This window comes from Stenella coeruleoalba (genome assembly GCF_951394435.1).
Source record: "Stenella coeruleoalba genome assembly, chromosome: 12".
NCBI classification, from domain to species: domain Eukaryota; kingdom Metazoa; phylum Chordata; class Mammalia; order Artiodactyla; family Delphinidae; genus Stenella; species Stenella coeruleoalba.
In genome coordinates, this window is record NC_137158.1 from 68,221,579 (window position 1) to 68,243,548 (window position 21,970).

Below are 21,970 nucleotides of genomic sequence, written 5' to 3' on the forward strand. Positions count from 1 at the left end.
GAAGAAGGAATCTGAGGAGAGGTAAGGGGGGTTTGCTGATTCTGAAACAGTAGTTCCAGGGAATATGGTAGAAGGAACAGGGCTGTGTGGAGAAAATACAGTTTACAGTTGAGAAGAGTAAGGATGCAGTGAGCAGTGATTCTTAACCTTTTGCCCATCTACCCACGAGTTAAAAATAATTAAACACAAATCTCCAATAATATGTAATTATTTATAAATAACATTTCTGTATTGATGTACTAATACTATATATGTATTAGAAAAATACTATATGTGTTATAAAAGATATGTAAAAATAGGAACTTATAAAGAATGAGATACATGTATTAATAGAAATGCTGATATCTTCTTCCCCACACTCCTGCCAATCCGTGGGATCTTATAGGTCTCAAAGGCTGCAGCCTCAGTATAGCTTAGGATGGGGACTATTAGGGGAAATAGGAGCAACCTAACACAGAATTGATCCCTACTCTCAACTAAAAGCCTTCCCCTTAAAAATAAGAGCAAGAACACTTAAAATTCTTCAGAAAAAAATTTGTAGCACCATAAGACATAGTAAGATTAAATTTGGAGGAAGAAAAAGCATATTATCAGTTATAGGTATTATCATGTGAGATGACATTTAATCTGTGATCTCAGTGAAATCAAATAGCCAAGACATATAAAAAGCAAAAACATATTAAGGAACCACAAATCATTAGAGAAAGAAAGGATTATTTCTTGAGTGTATTTGAGACAGATGCCAGTAACTGAGGTGGATGCATGTTATTAAAAGTTAAATTCAAAAAGGAATTTAACTGGAAAAATCATAACTGAATATCCAGTTTCTTAGAGATAAAAGAGCTTTCCAAGCTTAGAATTGATCGGGGGAAAAAATCGCTTTGGGTACATAAATATTTTAAGCTTCTGTGTTTTAAAACAATATTCAAAAATTGGAAGATGGCACAATATTTTCAGCCAATATTTATTTTCCAAAGAGCTCATGTGATGCACTTTTAATAATAAAAAAAAAATGCAACAAAAATGCTGGAAGACCAGAACAATTCACAGAGAGGAGGTGTTGGGGAGTTCAGTCACAATTATAACAACAAAAGCTGACTAAAACAGGTAGAGAGCTTGAACAACTCAAGAGATATGACTGGTTTGAAGAGGGGAGGGGGTTCAGCCATGCTTTAAAAGGCGTGGAGTGGGGAGAGGTGATTAGAACCTGGTACTCAAATGGGTAAACGACCTGGACATGTTAAATATGACTGGTTAAAAGAAAGAGGAAAAGGCAAAATTTAGTCACACTTGTGATTAAAGCAATGGATAATAAGGGCTTTTTTTGCTTCTCAGATTTTTTTTTTGTCAGAGTGATATCCAGTGCTGGTTACTGTGCAGTGAAAATGAAAGCATCATGCTTTTTACACTGTAAGTCAGTGTAAATCTCTACAGTACTTTTAGAACTCCATTTTTTTCCTCTCATTAATACCTAGATGGATCAAACCCTTAAATTTGATATAGAAATAAATGTGTTAATTAATTAAGCTTAAAGCTCTATAACATGAGATAGCTGTAAAAGCCTAAGCCTTCAAAAGTAGTTCCCTCAGATACAGCTATTGAAATTAAAAATACATGCAGAATACATAACTGTATTATTTGTATATTAATACATCTTTAAAGAAGATATGATTGGGTTGACATAATTGAATTGGAAATCCTGAGAGTAGCTAACATACCAAGCCATGTTCTAAAGCTGCAGTAAATAAAGCAATGATAGACCAGTAGACTAACAAATAACAAAGCAAGATAGACAATATAAAGAATTAGGCCCTTTTATCCCATGAAAACTTAATGTATGCTAATGAATGATAAAAGTGGCATTTAAATCAGTGGGGCAGAATGCGCTATTCTTTCATTCATGTATTTATCTATTCAGAAAATGTTTATCGAAGGCCAGGCACTATCCCAGATGCCAGGGATACATCAAACCAAGTAGACTACAATCGCCATTTTCATGGAGCTTAAGTTGGAGTTGTAGTAGAATCAGAGGATAAAAAAATTGAAGATGATTACCTGCTGAGGAGAAAATAAAGCAGGGAAGGGGGATAGTGTTCACAAGATTCCATTTGGTGGGGAAACATGATCTCCCTCCTTTCTACTGTACAAAGAACTGCCACACGGCAATTTGTTAAAAAGGAAACAACCCAACAGAAAATTTGGCAGATTTTTTCCTTTTATTTTGATAGCTATTCCTAATTCATAAAGGAGGATATAGAGCTATCCAGTAAATCTCTAATACCTTTGAACAGTGAAAATGCAAAATCAGACAGTGAGGTAACACAGTTCTGAGATTGATAAGTTTAATATCAATTTTTAATTTAATATCAATTTTTTGTGAGTTTAGGAGAAATGGGTGCTTGCATGTGTTATAGATATAACTGCATAGTGGTAATTCGTTTTGGAAGACAGTTTTAAGAGTAGCCCTTAAAGTGAGAAAGGTACTACATATACTATGAGCCAGCAATTCTCATTCTTGGTATCTCCGTCAGGGAACTCTTGAATGTGTGCTCAAGAAGGTCTGGTAGCGCAACATGGTTTGTAACGATGAAAATCTGAGAACTACCCAAATGTGCTTTAGTTTGTTGTGGCCATAGTGTGGAGCACTGTAGTGCTACGCAGATCTCCTGAGCATATTGTTGAATGTAAGAGGTAAATTATAGGCAGTATATGTACATACCAGTGGTAACAACAATTACCACCAAACTTTACAGCTCTTATCACTGGGAAAGCTATTTAGGATTGTGGTAGCAGAGAGGTTTTTAGCTTCAGCCTTATCTCTAATATTTCTATTTTTTTTAAAGAGATGGTATACTTATTTTTATTTGTATATATAAAAATGACCAAAAAAATTCTCCCTGTTAGCCTCAGCTTGAGTGGCATTTCCCCTTGTCCCAGCCCATATTGTGTATTTTATCAGTATTACTTATCTCGCCCTTGGCAAGTGCTCTTGTACACGTGGTTGTTTTTCTGAATGCCCTCACTTACCTATTAAATTGCAGGTCCCTTTGACAGCTTAGGACCTAGTCCTTTTATTTTTTAAACATAATGCCAAAAGAGAAGGCCTTACTTCATAGAAACTTATCATCATTCATCTTGCATTCTTTGGATAATATTTTTGTGTTCTTTATATTTGTGAATAAGAGCCATAGTAAATCAAAGTTTTATTTTATTTCTCAATTCACTTAAAACTTGAATTATTAATTAGACAAAACATATTTTAAACATTCAGTCCTGGAAATTGTTCAAATCGTATTTTTCTTTGTAGGTCGTTTGTATGCGATGCAAACGGGAATGAAGATTGACAGTAAAACTCCTGAATGTCGTAAATTTTTATCAAAGCTAATGGATCAGTTAGAAGCTGTAAGTTGAACACTGAAAATTTATTTTCTGCTTAATGTTTAAAATGCCATTTTATTTCATTTGTGTGTGTGTTGTCATTTTAGTTCTTCCTGTTGGCAGCAATCAGCAATGTCATAGCTGAGGAAAAATGAGACACATTTTTTTTTCATTTACATCATACTGCTTAGGGAGTTGTAAGTAGGTATACGTCGGTTTCAGTATCTTTACATATACATTATATTTTGTTCCAGGTTATTGTAGATGACCTTTGAGTCATTCTTTTGTAAGTGACAAACCCTTTCTAACCTTCCTTCATGCAGTCACACCGATGATTGATTTGGGAATTCTTAAATGGCTCTTGTAATAATGAAATCGGGGACTTCCTTGGTGGTCCAGTGGTTAAGACTTCGCATTTCCACTGCAGGGGGTGCATGTTCGATCCCTGGTTGGGGAACTGCAATCCCACATGCTGTGAGGCACGGGCAAAAAAAAGAAAGAAACAGGCTATTTATTTAGTGAAAAGGACCATGAAGGAAGTTGCCTATTGTTTCTTCCTCCTACTCTTGGTCCCATAACAAGATACTCTTATGGTCTAGGCATTTTCCTCTGCTAGCAGAAATGTGGGAGGTGACCAATAAGTCATCTTGAACTGTGATCGAACTTCACAGGTTATGTAGAAGCACGAATCCAGGGAAAATTGAAGGATTTGATTGGGTGTCAGTGCATCAGGAAGGCATTATTAAACCATAGTAACCTTACTTAGTAAGCAGGGCTCCACCCTGTGCCTCCCATGCCCAGCCATCCCAGTTTCTTTTTTAACAATGTCAAGGTTTACTTCTCATTAATGCATCTCCTCCAAGGCAGTTATATTCATAGCTGTGGCTTACTTTTTATTTGCTTATTTAGTTATGTGACCTGCTCAAGAGAATTAGAAACCTAAATATTTATTTGATCAGTTGCATTATTTTGTTTAGAGAAACAAAATTCAGACATATTAAAAATCAATGCACTTATACCAGTCGGCCCAGAACTTTTTTTAAAAGTTGAAAGTTATTCAGATCAAAGCCTACTTGTATTAAGCAGCCGTGGGCAATAGTGTTCTCTCTAACTTTGTATGGGTGCCTGGCCTTCTGACCCAGAATCCTGTCATCTGCTACTATTAACCATCCAAGGTAGCCTGGTGGCATCACTGATGACAACTCAGCTGCCCTTGGAGCCTGTCTGGCCTTCTACTTCTAATACTGCTTCTGTGGATGCAGGAAGAATTTGAGTACTCTTCTTTTGGAGGGTGGGGTTAGGAGGTGGGAGGAAGAATTTGTCTGACACGTAGCAATACATTTGTACAATACAGTCTCTTACAGACATTTTATATAGAATATATCTCTTTATTAATTTTACAGCTTAACAATAATAGCTAAAATAACAATAGCTTATGGATAAGACAAAACTCAAACTGTCTTTATAATATGCAAAATGTAAAATCACATTTATAAAGAGACTTACCAGGAATTTATTATTATCTACATTAAATAACAAGTTCATTCCATGGTGAGAACATATCTGCTTGTGCTATAATGTTTATATTTATAGTTGGAACACTTCAAGTATATTATGTTTTTGCTGCCAGTTTTTTATGCTGAAGGTGAGATGAAATGACATGCTCCCACTAAATTTTTCTAGAAATAAATTGCCTCTACAATTAAAGCATTTCGCAGTGTGGATACAGTAAACCAGTGTTATATGTGGGGCTTTTTTTCTGTTTTTGTTCAGGATGAGCGTGCTCAGATGTCCTTAAATTCCAGTATTCAAACTCTTCTGGGCCTTAATTATGAGAATATGTACTTTGCTGATTTTATGAAAAATCCTCTCGCTTTTTCTAAATTTAATTTGTTACTTTATAATGTTCTTTGAAAAAAGCAATTTTTAAACAGTAGTGTGGTGCTCAGATCTAATATTCCAGAAGGTCATTTTACTCCAATATGACAGTCTGAGTAAAATGTAGGAATTTAGTTTGTTGTTTTTAAAACACTTTAAATTATTGTATGTGTAGGAAAGGGATGTACTGACTGGAAATTTACATGGTTGTAAATTGTGTTGATTTGAGGTATATATTTGTCTACATTTTTAAAACTTCCGTAATCCTATTCTAAGTTTGTTTTCTTATACGTTACTTAGAATTAGATCTCTAATGCAGTGTGCTCTGAGAGATACTTTTTTAGGATATAATGATCCTTCTCATTGTATTTTTCTGTATTTGATAGAAGAAATTGAAATAGAAATAAATTAAAGATTTAAATTATGTATGGTTAGGAAAGAATTTCTTAATCCCATTTTTAGGATACTTGTTAGTACATTTGAAATATTTGTCTGATGCTTTACATAGATAGTTGGATGGTTTTTTTTCTTGATTATTTTGATATTTAGAGCTAAATTAAACGTTCACGTTATCATAAGTGTCTTTCTTCAAAATTTTGTGAACGTTGGATTTGATTATTGGGAATTTTTATACTTAAGTATACACTTCTGTGAGCCCAGAATCATAAGTTCTGTATCTCATTTTATTTTAGCTTAAGAAACAGTTGGGCGATAATGAAGCTGTTACTCAAGAAATAGTTGGTTGTGCCCATTTGGAGAATTATGCTTTGAAAATGTTTTTGTATGCAGATAATGAAGATCGTGCTGGGCGATTTCACAAGTAAGTAAAGATAGATAAAATTAAATTTAGTTACTGTATAACCAGAATTTATCCAGTTTTCTCTTGATTACTCTCAGACTTCCTGATTAACGATTTAGATTTTTTTTTTTTGAATCTCAGAATGAGTTTGGGTTACAAGAGTGATCCTGGCTTTTTAGAGAAAATGGCTAAACGAAGAATACCCAGGGCAGATTCATTTTCTTCATAAATATACCCTAACTAGCCATTTAGTAAGATCTGTGTTGATTTTAGCCAAAAACAGCCTGGTCCAATGATACTGATTTTAAAAATTCCCACCCCTACCGATTCAAATGATTTGTCATTATTATAATAAGACTTAAATACAAAGAAATACACATGGCTTGATATGGATTCAGATAGTACTGTCATTACATTTTCTAAAATCAGACGCATACTATGAAACCTTGTTGTAGCATATTCACCTGTTATATGTGTTGTAACTTCCTCCTAATAACAGATTACAGGAGCTCCATTGTGTTCTTGAAATCTGATTTTATTTAAAACAATTTCAGAGTGCTTTTATAAACATTGGAAGCTTTTGTCTTGTAGCTACAAGACTAATTCTTACATTTTTTCATTTGAATTAGATGAACTTTTCTTTTCTCTTCCAGAAACATGATCAAGTCCTTCTATACTGCAAGTCTTTTAATAGATGTCATAACAGTGTTTGGAGAACTCACTGATGAAGTGAGTGTACATTCTTTATTGTCTTATTAGCTGGAGATCAGTGTTGTGGCTTTTTATTAGTTTTATTATTGCATTGTTTAGTTAGAGCATCATGTCCATCAGAAATGTAGTATAAGCAAAATGTGTAATTTTAAATTGTCTACTAGCCACATTTTAAAAAGTGAAAACAAAAGATGGAATTATTTTTAATGATAAATGTTATTTTTTGTAGTAAGTTCTTTAAATCCAGCATGTATTTTATACTTTAGTGAGTACATAGCTACTGTATTGGTCTCTGAACCCCAGGTTCAGAGTTTGATTTTATTAAGTGTTTAAATATTACTGATCCTGGATGCTGTTAAATTTCTGTACTGTTATTTGGTAAACATTACTGGAGGCAGAGACTTTTTAGTACTGCTTTTTTCCTATTTTGTTTCTAGCCAGAAATATTATTGTTAAAGGTTTGTCTCTATTGTAAAATACATATAGAACTTGATATTTTACAAGATACTTCCTATCCATTTTATCAGTTTGTTTCTCATAACCACTCTAAGATAAGTAGAGCACATATTCATTTTATATATGAGCAAACTGAGGCTAAGTGACAAACTTGTTGCCGTGAGTTCAGTGTTGTTTTCACTGTAGCAGGCTTTACCATTGACCTGGAAGGAGAGATGTTAATCTAGAAAGAACAAAAGAGAGAGAGAGAGAGGAAGGAAGGGAGGGAGGGAAGGAGGGAAGGAGGAAGGGAGGAGAAAAGAGAGTTACAAATGAGACTGATAGAGGCATGTCATATTAGTGATTTGAGATCTATGAAGAACATTGCTTTCTATGAAATGATTTTTTCAAAATGGTGAGCAGCTCAGTGTATCATTCCAAACAAAACAAAGTACAATCTATCTATGCGATATTTTACATGTTTGTAAAACAGTACATCAAAACTGTGCAATAAATGCTTTGTTTATATGTAAAATGTAGTTAAGCTCGAGGCCTGACGATCATAAGCTGAGTTTTTGAGTTGGCAGAGATGTGCAGGACATTTCAAAGTTGTGCCAAATGAGGGACACTTTTTTATTGTGTGTGACTGTCCCTTTTCTTTCAAAACATCAAGCATCCTGTCTCTTGCCCACACAGCATTCCCCAGTCAGATGACTAGAAACCACCAACAGATATTTCCAAACACCCGCGAGGGTATGGGGTAATGCCCATTGAGAGCCACTGCTGTTAACTTTTCTTGAAATAGAGCAACATCAGAGAAAACTGAGGCCTGGAGTGTGAAAACCACAAATGCTTCTCACTTTTTTGCATTTTAGAGGCCCTGTGGATCCACTGTTTAGCTCCCTTTCTACTCCTGTCTCCTGTTACTACTGATCTGGATTTTTTTTCCTGTTTTACTAGTATGGGGCTCTATACTAAACAGGGCACACAGAGGACATAGAGGTGATTTAAGCATGATATTATGGAAAGCTGTAGATAGGTAGTAGGGTTTTGGCGAGTACCAGGTGGCTGAAGGAGAATAATGAGACCAGATTAGAAAAGTAAGTCATAAGCCAGATCAGACAGATGATGAAAGGCCTGGCATCTTCAATTAGGGGATTTATATTTATTATATTTATTGAATAAAGAATTCTACTTTGGGGTGCTTGGTATGATAAGACTGTATAGAATGAACTGGGGTAGGAAAGAACTACAAGTCATTTGGCAAAAGAACTAGTTAATGATTACTGTGGAACTTCGTACAAAGTGGGTTGTCGTTGACCTGAGGAGAAATAATATGTTTAGACTTAAATTTTAAAGTGTGAGGTGCAGGTGTAGCATACAAAAATAAATCACCACAAGACTCTTAGAAATAAAAAGACAAGAAATATGCAAAATAGAGATAAAAGTTCAAGTTAGGAGATTAGACAAACGCTCAGGTAAGAAGATAGTTTTGAAAGAGAGAGAAAATGGTCAGATAAACATCCTGATAAACACCTGTATTTAAAAGACTAGAGGAAGAAGTGAATAAAGAAACACAAGTAGAGAAGTAGATAGAAATGTAAGATATCAGAAGAGAAGGTCATGGTAAAGCACAGTAGCAGATCAGTTTGCCAGATACTTCTGAGATGGCTTTTCTTGCCTCTCCTACTTCTTACTTAGAGGAGCTGCTTTTGCCCATGTATCTCAGAAGCAAGCACACAGTTCTTTGAAGTTATAACTGCTAACAGTGGGGAACCCAGATAAAAGGTAAAGTAATAGATACAGGAAAAAGAACAAAATGTCCAGAAGTCTTAAGTGAGTAATGTAGGTTTTGTTTTGTTTTTGTTTTACTTAAGGGACACATAAATACCTCCACACATAATTAGCATGTAATTCATCTGCATTTCAGAAGGAAAAAAAATCTAAGTTTACATACAGGTATCCTTAACAAAGAACAGCTTTCTTAGTTATTTGAATATAGTAGCTAAGGCAGGGACTCTTAATGGGACAAATGAGAGGGCTTCAGAAGGAGTTGGGGGAGAGATGCTTAGATACTGAGGATACTAAAGACTACATGTAGCCCAAGAGTGAAAGGGACATTTTTCCAAAATGTTTACACTCTTTTCTTTCCCTGTCTAATCACCCAACCTGCTACCTAAGTTTTTCTGCCTTGCATTGGCATTAAAGTAGGAAATAACATCTGTGTTGGTGGTTAAAGGATCCAGAGAGCAGGAGGGGTCTGAAATGGTATGGAAAAAAGAAATTAGGCATTGTAAGGCCAGCATGGAAAGGGCGTCCCTATAATTATTTGATTGGGCTGAGGTTTATTCTTTGGGCCTTTATGTAAATCCTGCATTTTAAATTAGCAAATGTATGTACACACATTTAGTATGTAATTATATGTGGGTGCTCTTCACTAACTTACATATGCTTGTTATAACATGCAAAGTTTATACATCCAGTGAAAGTTGTATATATCAAAAGTTATGGGCTTCCCTGGTGGCACAGTGGTTGAGAGTCCGCCTGCCGATGCAGGGAACATGGGTTCGTGCCCCGGTCCGGGAAGATCCCACGTGCTGCAGAGCGGCTGGGCCCGTGAGCCATGGCCGCTGAGCCTGTGCGTCCGGAGCCTGTGCTCTGCAACGGGAGAGGCCACAACAGGGAGAGGCCCGCGTACCGCAAAAAAATAAAAAAGTTATAATTTGTTTGGCATACAATACTGACATTTCTCATATCCATTATTATACAGTGATCTTATCCTTATATGACTAGTGAACTGGTTTTTGGCCATGAACTAAGGTTGACTAAATAAAGGCAGCCGACAAGGAAAGTGAAATACTGGCAAGACTGTTCATACAGCAATAACATAATCCCCCAGCCAGCCAGTTTGATCAGCCTGGTTTCAAATTCTATTTTCCCTTACTTTTAATGTTGGTTTTTGTTCCATCATTTTCCATTTCTAGAAGTGGCATATTCATCATTATCACTGAGATACAGATTTTTCAAAATAATGATTTAAAATGTCATAACTTTAAATAATGCTCCACTTGAGTGGAATAGGGAGGAATACGCTCTAGCTGTGACTTTCGCAGCTCCTACCAAAACAGATAAGCAGAGTATCATCGGCATCAACCCTCTCTGGTAGGTCCTCATTGTTGTCTGAGGAAATCTAAGGCTTGTATTTATTTACTTGTGATTTAAGCACTCTGTGCCTAAAATAAGACACAAACTAGCAGAACATTTCTTATTTCACAATAACTATTAAAAATATGACATGTTTTAAAAGCTGGGTATAACTGGTTACTCAAAGCATTGTAACTCATTCCTCCTTTCCACTTTCACTTTAGTTTCATCCTATACTTTGAAAACACTAGCAGAGACAAAGACAGGAAACAGAAAGGTGGGAAAAGAATAAGTTTAAGGATTTCAGGTAGGCAGATTTTGTTTTTTGTTTTTGTTTTTTTTTTTTGCGGTACGCGGGCCTCTCACTGCTGTGGTCTCTCCCGTTGCGGAGCACAGGCTCCGGACGCGCAGGCTCAGCGGCCATGGCTCACGGGCCCAGCCGCTCCGTGGCATGTGGGATCCTCCCGGACCGGGGCACTAACCCTTGTCTCCTGCATCGGCAGGCGGACTCTCAACCACTGCGCCACCAGGGAAGCCCCCAGATTTTGTTTTTTAATATATACTCCTGTAGGTATATTTCAGGAATTGCTGTTTCTTATTTGTTCATTTATAAAGGAAATGTGGTGGTGGTATTACCTGCATAATATCCCATAGCTTTTTAATAAAGCTGGAACTTTCTTCAAAAAGAGTTGTTTGCCTTGCTTCTCAAAGAATGCTGCTTGAGAAACATTAAAGACTACAATAACAGAAAATGAGGAAGGGGAAGGCATTATAATTATCTTGTAGTTTTTATTTGTGTTTTTTTTTTTTTTTTTTGCGGTACGCGGGCCTCTCACTGTTGTGGCCTCTCCCGTTGTGGAGCACGGGCTCCGGACGCGCAGGCTCAGCGGCCATGGCTCACGGGCCCAGCCGCTCCGCGGCATGTGGGACCTTCCCGGACCGGGGCACGAACCCGTGTGCCCCTGCATCGGCAGGCAGACTGTCAACCACTGCGCCACCAGGGAAGCCCTTTATTTGTGTATTTTAAAATTATCTTTTAATTTTATCATCTTTATAATCAAGATAATGGGGGTTTTTTAATTATATTTTTTAAAGTTTAAAAAATGGTATGGTTTTTTCCTGTCAGTTCTGAAAATTTATTTAAAAGAATAGCAACAGTGGTTGTCAGAGCCAAGCCTAAACTCCAAGCCAAGAGGTCATTTTACCTCTTAGGACTTGGTTTTTCTTCTATAAAATGGGAAGCCTGGTCAAGCAGATCTCTGAGATCCTGTGCAGCTCTACCAGTCTATGATTATGTGTTCCAAACATGCAAGAAGAGATAGGAAAAGGAGAATAAAAAGCAAAGATGAAAAAGCAGACAAAAAAAGAAAAAGAGAGAAGCAAAAATAGTTTTAGATTAGAAGCTCCAAAAGGAGGGATGAAAAATTACCCATTTAAGTTATATAAATGATAATGAAAAGTAGAGCCACCAGAAATTATGACAGCAGAGAACTAATTTCTAGTAGGAAGAAAGGAGAAGAAACATGACATGGCAATGTAGAGGTTGTCAGTGTAGGGAGGGAGCAAGACGAACATCTGGGGCCTTCTTATGGCATTTGTACGTAAAGATGTTGCGTCTTCTAATTAAATTCCTTTTATTTAACATTCCAGCCTTTTTTTTTTTTAAAGGTCGTTGGTTCACAAGCTACACTACTGCAGTTTACCTAATTAATTTTCCTATTTTAGGCTCTTTTACCCTGGAACCTATTCTCCTCTGTCATTGTTTTATTGAAGAACCTAACAGGGACTTTTCCTTTCCTGGCATTGCAAGTCCAGACTCCTTCCTATGCTACTTCTTACCAGTCCCATTGTATGTTTGTCAGACCATTCTGCTTACCTCCCGCGCTCAGCTTTCACCGTTGTAAACGTTGGTTTTTTAGCCTGCTTTGTCTAAGTGTTACCTTCTCTTCGAGTCGTAGCTCCATTATTCTAGCCCTTATATGCATTTCTCCATTCTCTCAACTCATTTAGGATCTTAACTTTATGAATGTTACACTATAAATGTGTTGACTTAAGATTTTTGTTTTTTTAAAATTATTTTTTTGGCTGCATTGGGTCTTTGTTGCTGCGCACGGGCTTTCTCTAGTTGCGGCAAGCGGGGGCTACACGTCATTGCTGTGTGTGGACTTCTCATTGCATTGGCTTCTCTTGTTGTGGAACATGGGCTCTAGGCACGCAGGCTTCAGTATTTGCGGCGCATGGGCTCAGTAGTTGCAGCGCGCATGCTCTAGGGCACAGGCTCAGTAGTTGTGGCACACGGGCTTAGTTGCTCCACGCCATGTGGGATCTTCCCAGACCGGGGATTGAACCTGTGTCTCCTTCATTGGCAGGCAGATTCTCTTTTTTTTTTTTTACATCTTTATTGGAGTATAATTGCTTTACAATGGTGTGTTACTTTCTGCTTTATAACAAAGTGAATCAGTTATACATATACGTATGTTCCCATATCTCTTCCCTCTTGCGTCTCCCTCCCACCCTCCCTATCCCACCCCTCTAGGTGGTCACAAAACACTGAGCTGATCTCCCTGTGCTATGCGGCTGGTTCCCACTAGCTATCTATTTTACGTTTGGTAGTGTATATATGTCCATGCCACTCTCTCACTTTGTCACAGCTTACCCTTCCCCCTCCCCATATCCTCAAGTCCATTCTCTAGTAGGTCTGTGTCTTTATTCCTGTCTTACCCCTAGGTTCTTCATGACCTTTTTTTTTTCTTTCCTTAGATTCCATATATATGTGTTAGCATACGGTATTTGTCTTTCTCTTTCTGACTTACTTCACTCTGTATGACAGGCTCTAGGTCCATCCACCTCATTACAAATAGCTCAGTTTCGTTTCTTTTTATGGCTGAGTAATACTCCATTGTATACATGTGCCACATCTTCTTTATCCATTCATCCGATGATGGACACTTAGGTTGTGTCCATCTCCTGGCTATTGTAAATAGAGCTGCAATGAACATTTTGGTACATGACTCTTTTTGAATTATGGTTTTCTCAGGGTGGCAGGCAGATTCTTAACCACTGCACCACCAGGGAAGTCCCTGACTTAAGTGTTATATATCGTATTTTGGAGTAAATTATACTGCAAGTCCTCAAAGGGGAGACTGTCTCATTCTACTCTTACATCTTCTCGGGCAGTAGCTGTAAATTTGCACATTGGGTAAAATCTCAGAGTAAAAACAGTAGCTATTTAGTAGCTATTTAGCTATAGATATTTCAAAAGTTGCTATAGTTTAGCTTTTCATTTTTCAATCTATAGTTGAAGGTAATGTTCAGACTTGTTTACATGGAACTTCTTTCATAACTCATCTAAAATGTAATAGATCTCATTTTTCTTGGTCTATTTCCTGACATTTTTTCCTTTTAATTTCATGTCATTTTTCATAGTTCGCAGTATTCACAAAAATTTTTAAAGTCTGTATTTTCTTTAATCTTCAACTTAAAAAAAAATACTTTGTTGCTATTCTGTTTCTGAACACTCCTATCTGTTTAGTTATATGTATTTAACTCTTTTAACTGTGCTTTATATATACAATTCCATCTCAGAATTTGATTAAATTTGTTGTCATTGTAAACTTCTACCATTCCAGTTATAACTGTCTTGGAATCAGTGTCCCAGTTTTAGGTATAAAGTCACCAAAAGTATATATTAAAATTTTTAATTTTGTATTTTAAAGCAAGCAATGTTCAAAATATAAATAAGTTATTTTTCTTTAACATCTTGTGTTAACTACTTCTGGCCAGTATTGATAGGCTTTCTTTTATTGTATTTTAGATTTATTTCACTTCTAGCAATGTTTGAGGAGCAGATACCATTTTGCCTTTATCTGTTGAGTTTCTGCTAGTTTGGGGGAATCAAATGAATATGGTATGTTTTCCTGCCCTCACAAGGTTTGTGTTCCAACTTGGAAAGGGAAGCAGAATAACTGAGTATGATGATATATGGTGTAGTAATGACAAAATACAGTGATGCGATCCAGTCCTACCATTTGCCTGGCACTGTGCTTAGACACTTTAGATATATCTTGTTTCACTTTCACAACCCTGAATTACAGTGAGAAAACAGAATCAGAAAATAGAAGTTCCTTGTCCCCAGATGCTATGGCCCAGAACAGTATTAACAAACTCTGTGTAATAAATAAATAAATTAACAAACTCTGTGTAATACTGTGTAATAAACAGTATTAACAAACTCTCTAGCATTTTTTTCTTCTTAATTTCCATTCTGTTGCAAGCTGATTGTTTTGTAAAATATAAATAATGATTAACTAGAAAAATAAAACCTTAAAAAGACATATAAAATACAAACCTAATTTGCTATAAGTTTCCTAAATGCTCTCAATTTCTGTATTGTCTTGTCACAAAAGTGGTAAACAGTTTGCAGGCCAGCTCTGGTTCTGGGACCATATTTTGATTGGCACTGATCTACATCCCTCTATGGGAGCTCCCAGAGAATCCTGTTTGTATCTCAATCATGGACTCTCCCTACTCGAAAAACAGGGCTGCAACATAACTGGAATAATAATATACATGAATAGCTGTCTGCAAAGGAGGTAGTCTGTTTAAGGTATTCATTTGCACTGTAAGGTTCAGAATTAAGCAACATCTTCTTGCTAGCCTAGAAAACCATGGTAGATCAGGAGAAATTCATCTACTTACAAAACTGTGTTTTGTACATACACCATACCTTAAGTTTTCATGCTCTCACTGTACACTGAAGGTCTCAGTAATTGTAATAATAAATAGAAAGATATGAGGGTAGTATTGTCTCTCTTATTAGAGTAGGAATTTCATGTATCTTGTATTCACTTCTGTATAATAATTGCCAAGAACAGTGTCTTGTACATGATCTTCAAATAGTTGTAAATGAATGAAGTGTTTTTGCATACAATGTTAGTATAATGTGGTTCAGAATACTGCAGGCATTGGCCTCAAAATCCCATATGCCACTTCATAACTGTGTGACTTTGGGTAAGTTATTTGACTTATATAAGCCTGTTCCCACATCTGTAAGATGAAGAAAATTGTAACACCTACTTCTTCAAGGTGTCTTGGATTTTAAATGAGAAAATACATGTAAAGCCTTTAACAAAGTACCTAGCATATAGTAAACGCTTAAAAAACATTAATTTTGCTTTTATTAGTTGATGGATAATGTTCTAATATCCTGTATTTAGAGAGGACATCCACGTAAAATACATGAAAATTTTAATGGAAACTATCCTCATCTACTCAATCTTATATATTAAGATAAATTTATTCAGAAATAGGCGTATTGTGTATTATTACTACTATATTTGGAGGTCTAGCATGTACAATTGGAGTCCCAAAAAAGAGACTAGAAAGAAAATGTTGAAGAAATAATAACCATAGATTTTCTAAATTGAGTGAAAAAAATAGTTATGGAGCCAAGAAGCTCAGTGAACCTCAAGTAAAATAAATACAAAGAAACCATACCTGAGAGCATTTACTGGTTGTGATAGTCCAACCAGTAAAGTTCAGTGATGGAAGAGGAAATCTTGAAGGAGCTGTCTTGGGAAACGACACATTACGCACAAGGTAACAATGCTTTGAAGGATGGATGGCTTCTCATTTTTTAAAAAAGTTGTGGCAAGAAGATAATGAAATTGGCATATTTAAAGTACTGAAAGAAAAAGCAAACAAGCAAAAGAACCTGACAGCTCAGACTTCTATGTAGAGCAAAGCTACCCTTCAAATAATGAAGGTAAAATAAAAGACATTTTTAGATAAATTAGTTCATTACTAGCAGATCTGCACTAAAGATCTAAAGAACTAAAGAACAGCAGAAAGGAGGTTTTTCAGGCTGAAAGAAAATGATACCAGATGACAACTTGGATTTATAGGAAGGAATAAAGTACACTGATACAGTGTATAAGTAAATACATTAAAAACTATATATTTCCTCTTTTATTCGTTTCTTTAAAAAAATATGTATGCCATTTAACTAAAACTTATTGTAACTATACATATATATTTGGTAACCCCCCCTCTAAAAAAAAAGGCAGGGAAAGGGAACAGAGGGAAACAGAAGCAGATAGGACTAATATAAAACAAATAGCAAATTTTAGGCCTGCATACAGCTGTATCAGTACATACTATAAATGTAAATGGAGTAACACTCCAATTTAAAAGTAGAAAGCAAGTCCTAACTGTATACTATTTATAAGAGACATCCTTTAAATACAGAGACACGGATATTTTGAAACTGAAAGGATGAAAAAATATTCAATGCAAATACTAAGTTAGCAAAATCTGAGATGGCCATATTAATATTAGATAAAGTAAACTTTAAGATGATGTTTTACCAGAGGTAAAATGGGACGTTTTGTTATCAAGAAGATATTACAGTTCATTAAGAAGGTACCACAGTTATAAATGTCTATGTACCTAATAGCAGTTTTAAACTTTATGAAACAAAACGTGATAAAAATAAAAGAAAATACAGGAAAAAAGTCATAATAGTGATTGGAGATGTTAACACCCCCCTCTCAGTCATTGGTAGGATAAATAGTTTAAAAGCAGTAAAATTATCTAAAATGAATAAAGGCTGCCCACATCAAATATTGGCTAGAATGTGTGAAAACAAGAGCTTTCGTACATCGCTTGGTGAAAATGTTAGATGTCATAACCAGTTTGGGAAGAGATTTGGCAGATTTTTGTAAAGTTAAACATACACCTACCTTTTTACCCAGCAATTCCTTGGTGTTTATCCAAGAGAAATGAAAACATATGTCCAGAAAAGACTTGTTCAGGAGTGTTCATAGGAACTTTATTCATGATATCCCAAAGCTGTGTAAACAACCTAGATGTCCACCAGCAGAGGAACTGATAAATAAATTGTGTTGTTACTAAGGTATAAAAAGAGGCTACTGATATACCCTAAAACATGGATCAATTTTGTAGACATTATGTTGAGCAAAAAAAGACCCAAAAGAATACAAACTGTATGATTCCCTTCATATAAAGTACTACAATAGACAACTTGATTCTAGTGAAGAAAATTAGGAGTTTTTTGGTGTATGGAAAGGGGAAATTGATCTGGAAAGGGATATAAAGGAGCTTCCTGGGGAACTAGAAATGTATTTTGATAGGAGTATGTTTTACACAGGTAGATCTTTTTGTCAAAACTCAAACTATACACTTAAGATTTATACATCTCAAGGTATATCAGTTTTACTGCAAAAAAAGTTAAATATTGAACTATTGTTTGTAGGTTTGTTTTTTCTTGATGATATTGAGTTGGCAATTCTAAAACTGCTTACTCTATATTCGAGGACTGTGCAAATGAGTAAATATATTGAGGAAGCCAGATTTCTCACTTCTGGGGAAAGAAGTTACAGTGGGGGGTGGGAGAAGACTATATTGTATTATATTGTTGGATTGGCATTGGAGATGTCCATATTAACTCATGCTTTTAAATATACAAATAAGGCAAAATAGATATATTTCTATAAACAGTATGTATGTATACTATAAATGTGTGCATATACAGTATATGCATGTATTTGTATATACAGCATACATACATAGGTGTGTGTACACATGCACATAAAACATAGTTCCTATATCTCTGTACTGAAAGAACCTAGAAGCAATGATGCATCAATAACAGTGAGCACCTCTAGTGCCTGATTTTGGGTTCTAAATACCCTTCATCTATAAAAGCAACCAGGACTCTTATAGAAAGGACTGAATCTAGGGCTGGGTAAGGGAAAGTACTAAATGAAGCTGGATCTTCTTACTGTGCCAGAAAGTAAAGAAATGGTTCACATAATCACAGGAACATGTCAGAAGGATCCAGAAGCCAACTTGAAAGGGTTCCCACTGTCGGCATCAGGGACAATTTGACTATCGAAATATGAATGATCTTAATAGGTAATGCATTGAATAAAATAAGAATTCATTCGTCCCTACTGAAACATACAATGGAATAAATAAATGAATGAATAAATAAATAATGAAAGGACGGAGAAAGCTCCTTACCGTAGCGTTCTAACTAATAAATAGAGAAATGACAGTGAAGTTAGAAATCATTAATGGGATTTAAAACTAGTGGGTAGAAAATTTGGTGATAAGCAGGATATTTACATTAGTCTCTAAATATCTCCCCTCAGATTGCTTATTAATTTTAAAGGGGAAAATAGTAAGCCAGTAATGGAAACACCTGTCTGACACCACTTTAACCAAGTCGTCAAACCTAACACATTCAATATTGGGACCAGCTGATATTATGTGGCTCCTAATAAGATGAAGTGAGAAAGGCAAATATCACTTCAGTGCAAATCCTGTGGAAAATGCATAATCTGAACCTAATCATGAGGAAACATCAGACAAATCCAAACTGAAATGTCAAGGTCAAGAAACACTAACAAAGGCTGTTCCAGATTAAGGGCTAAAAAGATAATGACAACTAAATAATGTATGCTTTTTAAGTTAAATAGACCCAGGGGAGGAACTACCAAGGACATCATTGGGCCAATTGACAGAATTTATTGGGACTGTGGATCAAACAGTATTCTTGTGTAAGTGTTAAATTTCCTGATTTTAATAACCATTGTGTGTGAGATTGTCCTTGATCTTAGAAAATGATTAATGAAAGGGTAAGGGGGCAGAGTGACTTCCAACTTACTCTTAATTGGTACAGAAAAAAATGCAGTAAACATTTTGCATATTAATATGTGCATAGGAAGTCCATGCGTATATGAGTAGATTGATAATACAAAATGTAAGCAATTGAGTGATCTGAGTGAAAGATATCGTGTACTAGTTTTAAAACTTTTCTCCAAGCTTGATGAAATTATATAAAGTTCCTTCACAAAACTATATATATATATATTTTTTTTTTTTTCTCCCCCAGAAGATAGCATTAGCTTCTTTTCTTGCCCTGGTGGATTAGGTTTTAAATAGTTAATGTTCATACCTTCTTTGGATATCTTTCATCTAATTGGAGTGTACCTTTCAAATATTATAAAAATAGAGTAAATTTAAGTATTTGTGTATTATAGTTAAGATTTTTTGGTACAGTTTTACTCTCATTTTTAAAATTTGTTTTATAAAATTCTAGTTGCTTTGATAAATATAAAGGTATAAAAATTTTGAATAAGTCTCCAGGAAATACATATTATTTGTGATAACACTTTAATATTTGAATCATGATAGTAAGTTTGTTGAATATGTATTTTTAAAGTGTTTCTCATTGTGCTGTGTCCAGTGTTCCTGGGAGTTATATAGAGCCCTTGTTTGTGTAATATACTTGGGAGAATTGAGGGCCTAAGAGTATAAATGTGTTATCTGTGATGTTACCACCAGCTTAGAGATTCTTATTTTCTTTTGTGTCACTAACTACTTTGAAATGTTATGAAAGCTGTGGCTTCTCTCCCATGCATATGTGTATTGCTTTTTTTTCATATAATGCAGGGGGTTTCAAGGACACCCTTCACCCTATCCACTGACCCCTCCCTGCAAGCTTAAGTGAAACTGTGTACTGAAGTTTAATGTTCACATTTATTCGTTAGCAAGAAGTGTTTCACTCCAGTTCAGTATTTTTCTTAGTGCCGTTCTAGGACAGCCAGCTTCAGAATCGTTTGTGGTACTTGATTTAAAAAAAAAAAAAATGGATTCCAGAATCTACTGTCCATTCATTCATTCACCAAATATTTGTTAATGTCTACTACATGCCAAACACTGTTTTAGGCAGTAGTAATACAGCAGTGGATTAAATCCCTGCCCTCGTGGTTATCACATTCCTCTGGTGAAGACAGACAATAAGCAAATAAACACATAAAATGTATAGTATGTCATATGGTAAGTATTATGGTAGGGATCCCATGGTAGGGATAGGAAGGTCAATTTAAATAAGGTATTTGGGGAATGTCTCACTAAGAAGGCAACATTTTAGCAAAGCCCTGAAGAAATAAGGGAGTGAATCATTCAGATGTTCCAGGAAGAGACAAGAGAAAGTGCAAAGATTTGTGAACAGCACAGGTACCTGTTAAAGTTCAAGATACAGCAAGGAATACAACGTGGCTGAATCTAGAGTGAGGAGAGTGCTGGCAGGTGACGGTGGGGAAAGGGAGTTCAAATAGAGTTGACAGGATTTGACTGCTATCTTTAAAGTGTTATTACTTGCATTATAATGGACAACGGTGGAAATAGGGGCACCGTTAGTATATTATTAATAATCAAAGTGAGGGCAGTGGTGGCTCAGACCAGAAATTGCAATAGAAGACATGGTGAGAAACTGGATACATTTTGAATGTAGAACTGACAGAATTTAAGATTCATTGGTAGAATATGAGAGAAATAGAGGGCTCAAAAATGACTTCAAAGGTTGGGGCTTGAACAACTACAAGACATTTACTGACGTGGAGGAACGAATTGAGTAGCGGGAAGATCTGAAATCGGTTTTGAACTTTGGATGTTTTGAGCTATCAGATGTACAAGTGAAATGCTGAGTTGAATGTATACATCTTGAAGTTCAGAAGAGAGGTCTGAGCAGAGAATATGAATTTGGGAGTTGACCGCACAGTATTTAAAGCCATTAGACTGGAAGAGGTCGTCAAGGTAAAGTGTTGAAAACAAGAAAAGAAGTCTAAGAACTGAAGTCTGTGGCACTCCCCACCCTGGAGATGAGAAAGAATCACTATGAAGGTCTGAAAAGGAACACCCAGTGAGGCAAAACCAGAAGACCAGGAAAGCAAGTGAAAAGGGGGTTGCGAGGAGGAGGGAGTACTCAACTTTCCACATTAATGGGGACAAGTAAGATGACATCTAAACTTTGGATTTAGCAAGAGAAGTAATCCTTAACCTTGACAAAAGCAGTTGCAGTGCATGCTAGGGATAAAAACTTGACTAGGATGGGTTCAAGAGGAAGAATTGGAGACAGCTAATATAAAGCATTTTCTAACACACCATTGTAAAGCAATTATACTCCAATAAAGATGTTATAAAAAATAAAGCATTCTCTTTCAAGGTGGCTTTTTGGTATGCTAATGGAGAATGATTTATATCAGGTTTTCTATAATTTGGGCCAGGAATTTTTTTTTTTCATGTGGACCATTTTTTTAAAGTCTTTATTGAATTTGTTACAATATTGCTTCTGTTTTATGTTTTGGTTTTTTGGCCGTGAGGCATGTGGGATCTTAGCTTCCCATCCAGGGATCAAACCCACACCCCCTGCACTGGAAGGTGAAGTCTTAACCACTGGATCACCAGGGAAGTCCCAGGAATTTATTTTTTTATTACACCCTAATATGATTCTTACATGCACCAGGTTTGAGAACCCCTGTTTTAACGTATGATTGGTGTTTGCTGGCCAGTCATTCTTCAGTGTAGCAAGTGCAAATGATTTAAAAATTAAATGAAAATTCTTATTTAACTGCTGACTCAGTGGCTAAAATTTGCAGTTGTCAGTGACTCTCATCAATCCAGTTACAAAACAGGAACATAGAGGCCAGGGACAAAAGTAAAAGTTCTTTTTGTAATTCCTGTTTCCCAGAAAGGATGTCTAATCAGCCAAAATGAGTTTAAAAATTTCAAAAATATTGACATCTTGAAATTCTCCTC

At 35.8% G+C, this 21,970-nt stretch overlaps 1 protein-coding gene across 2 annotated transcripts in view; it reads left to right on the plus strand.

Moving 5' to 3' along the window:
• The window catches only part of VTA1 (vesicle trafficking 1), a 67,182-nt gene that overhangs the window by 14,974 nt on the left and 30,238 nt on the right, over nucleotides 1-21,970 (plus strand). For both annotated transcript variants that reach the window (XM_079938943.1, XM_079938944.1), the window contains 3 exons: nucleotides 3,308-3,402; nucleotides 5,949-6,076; nucleotides 6,709-6,784. In XM_079938943.1, coding sequence (XP_079795069.1) covers nucleotides 3,308-3,402; nucleotides 5,949-6,076; nucleotides 6,709-6,784 — 299 coding nt within the window. The remainder of the gene's footprint in view (nucleotides 1-3,307; nucleotides 3,403-5,948; nucleotides 6,077-6,708; nucleotides 6,785-21,970) is intronic.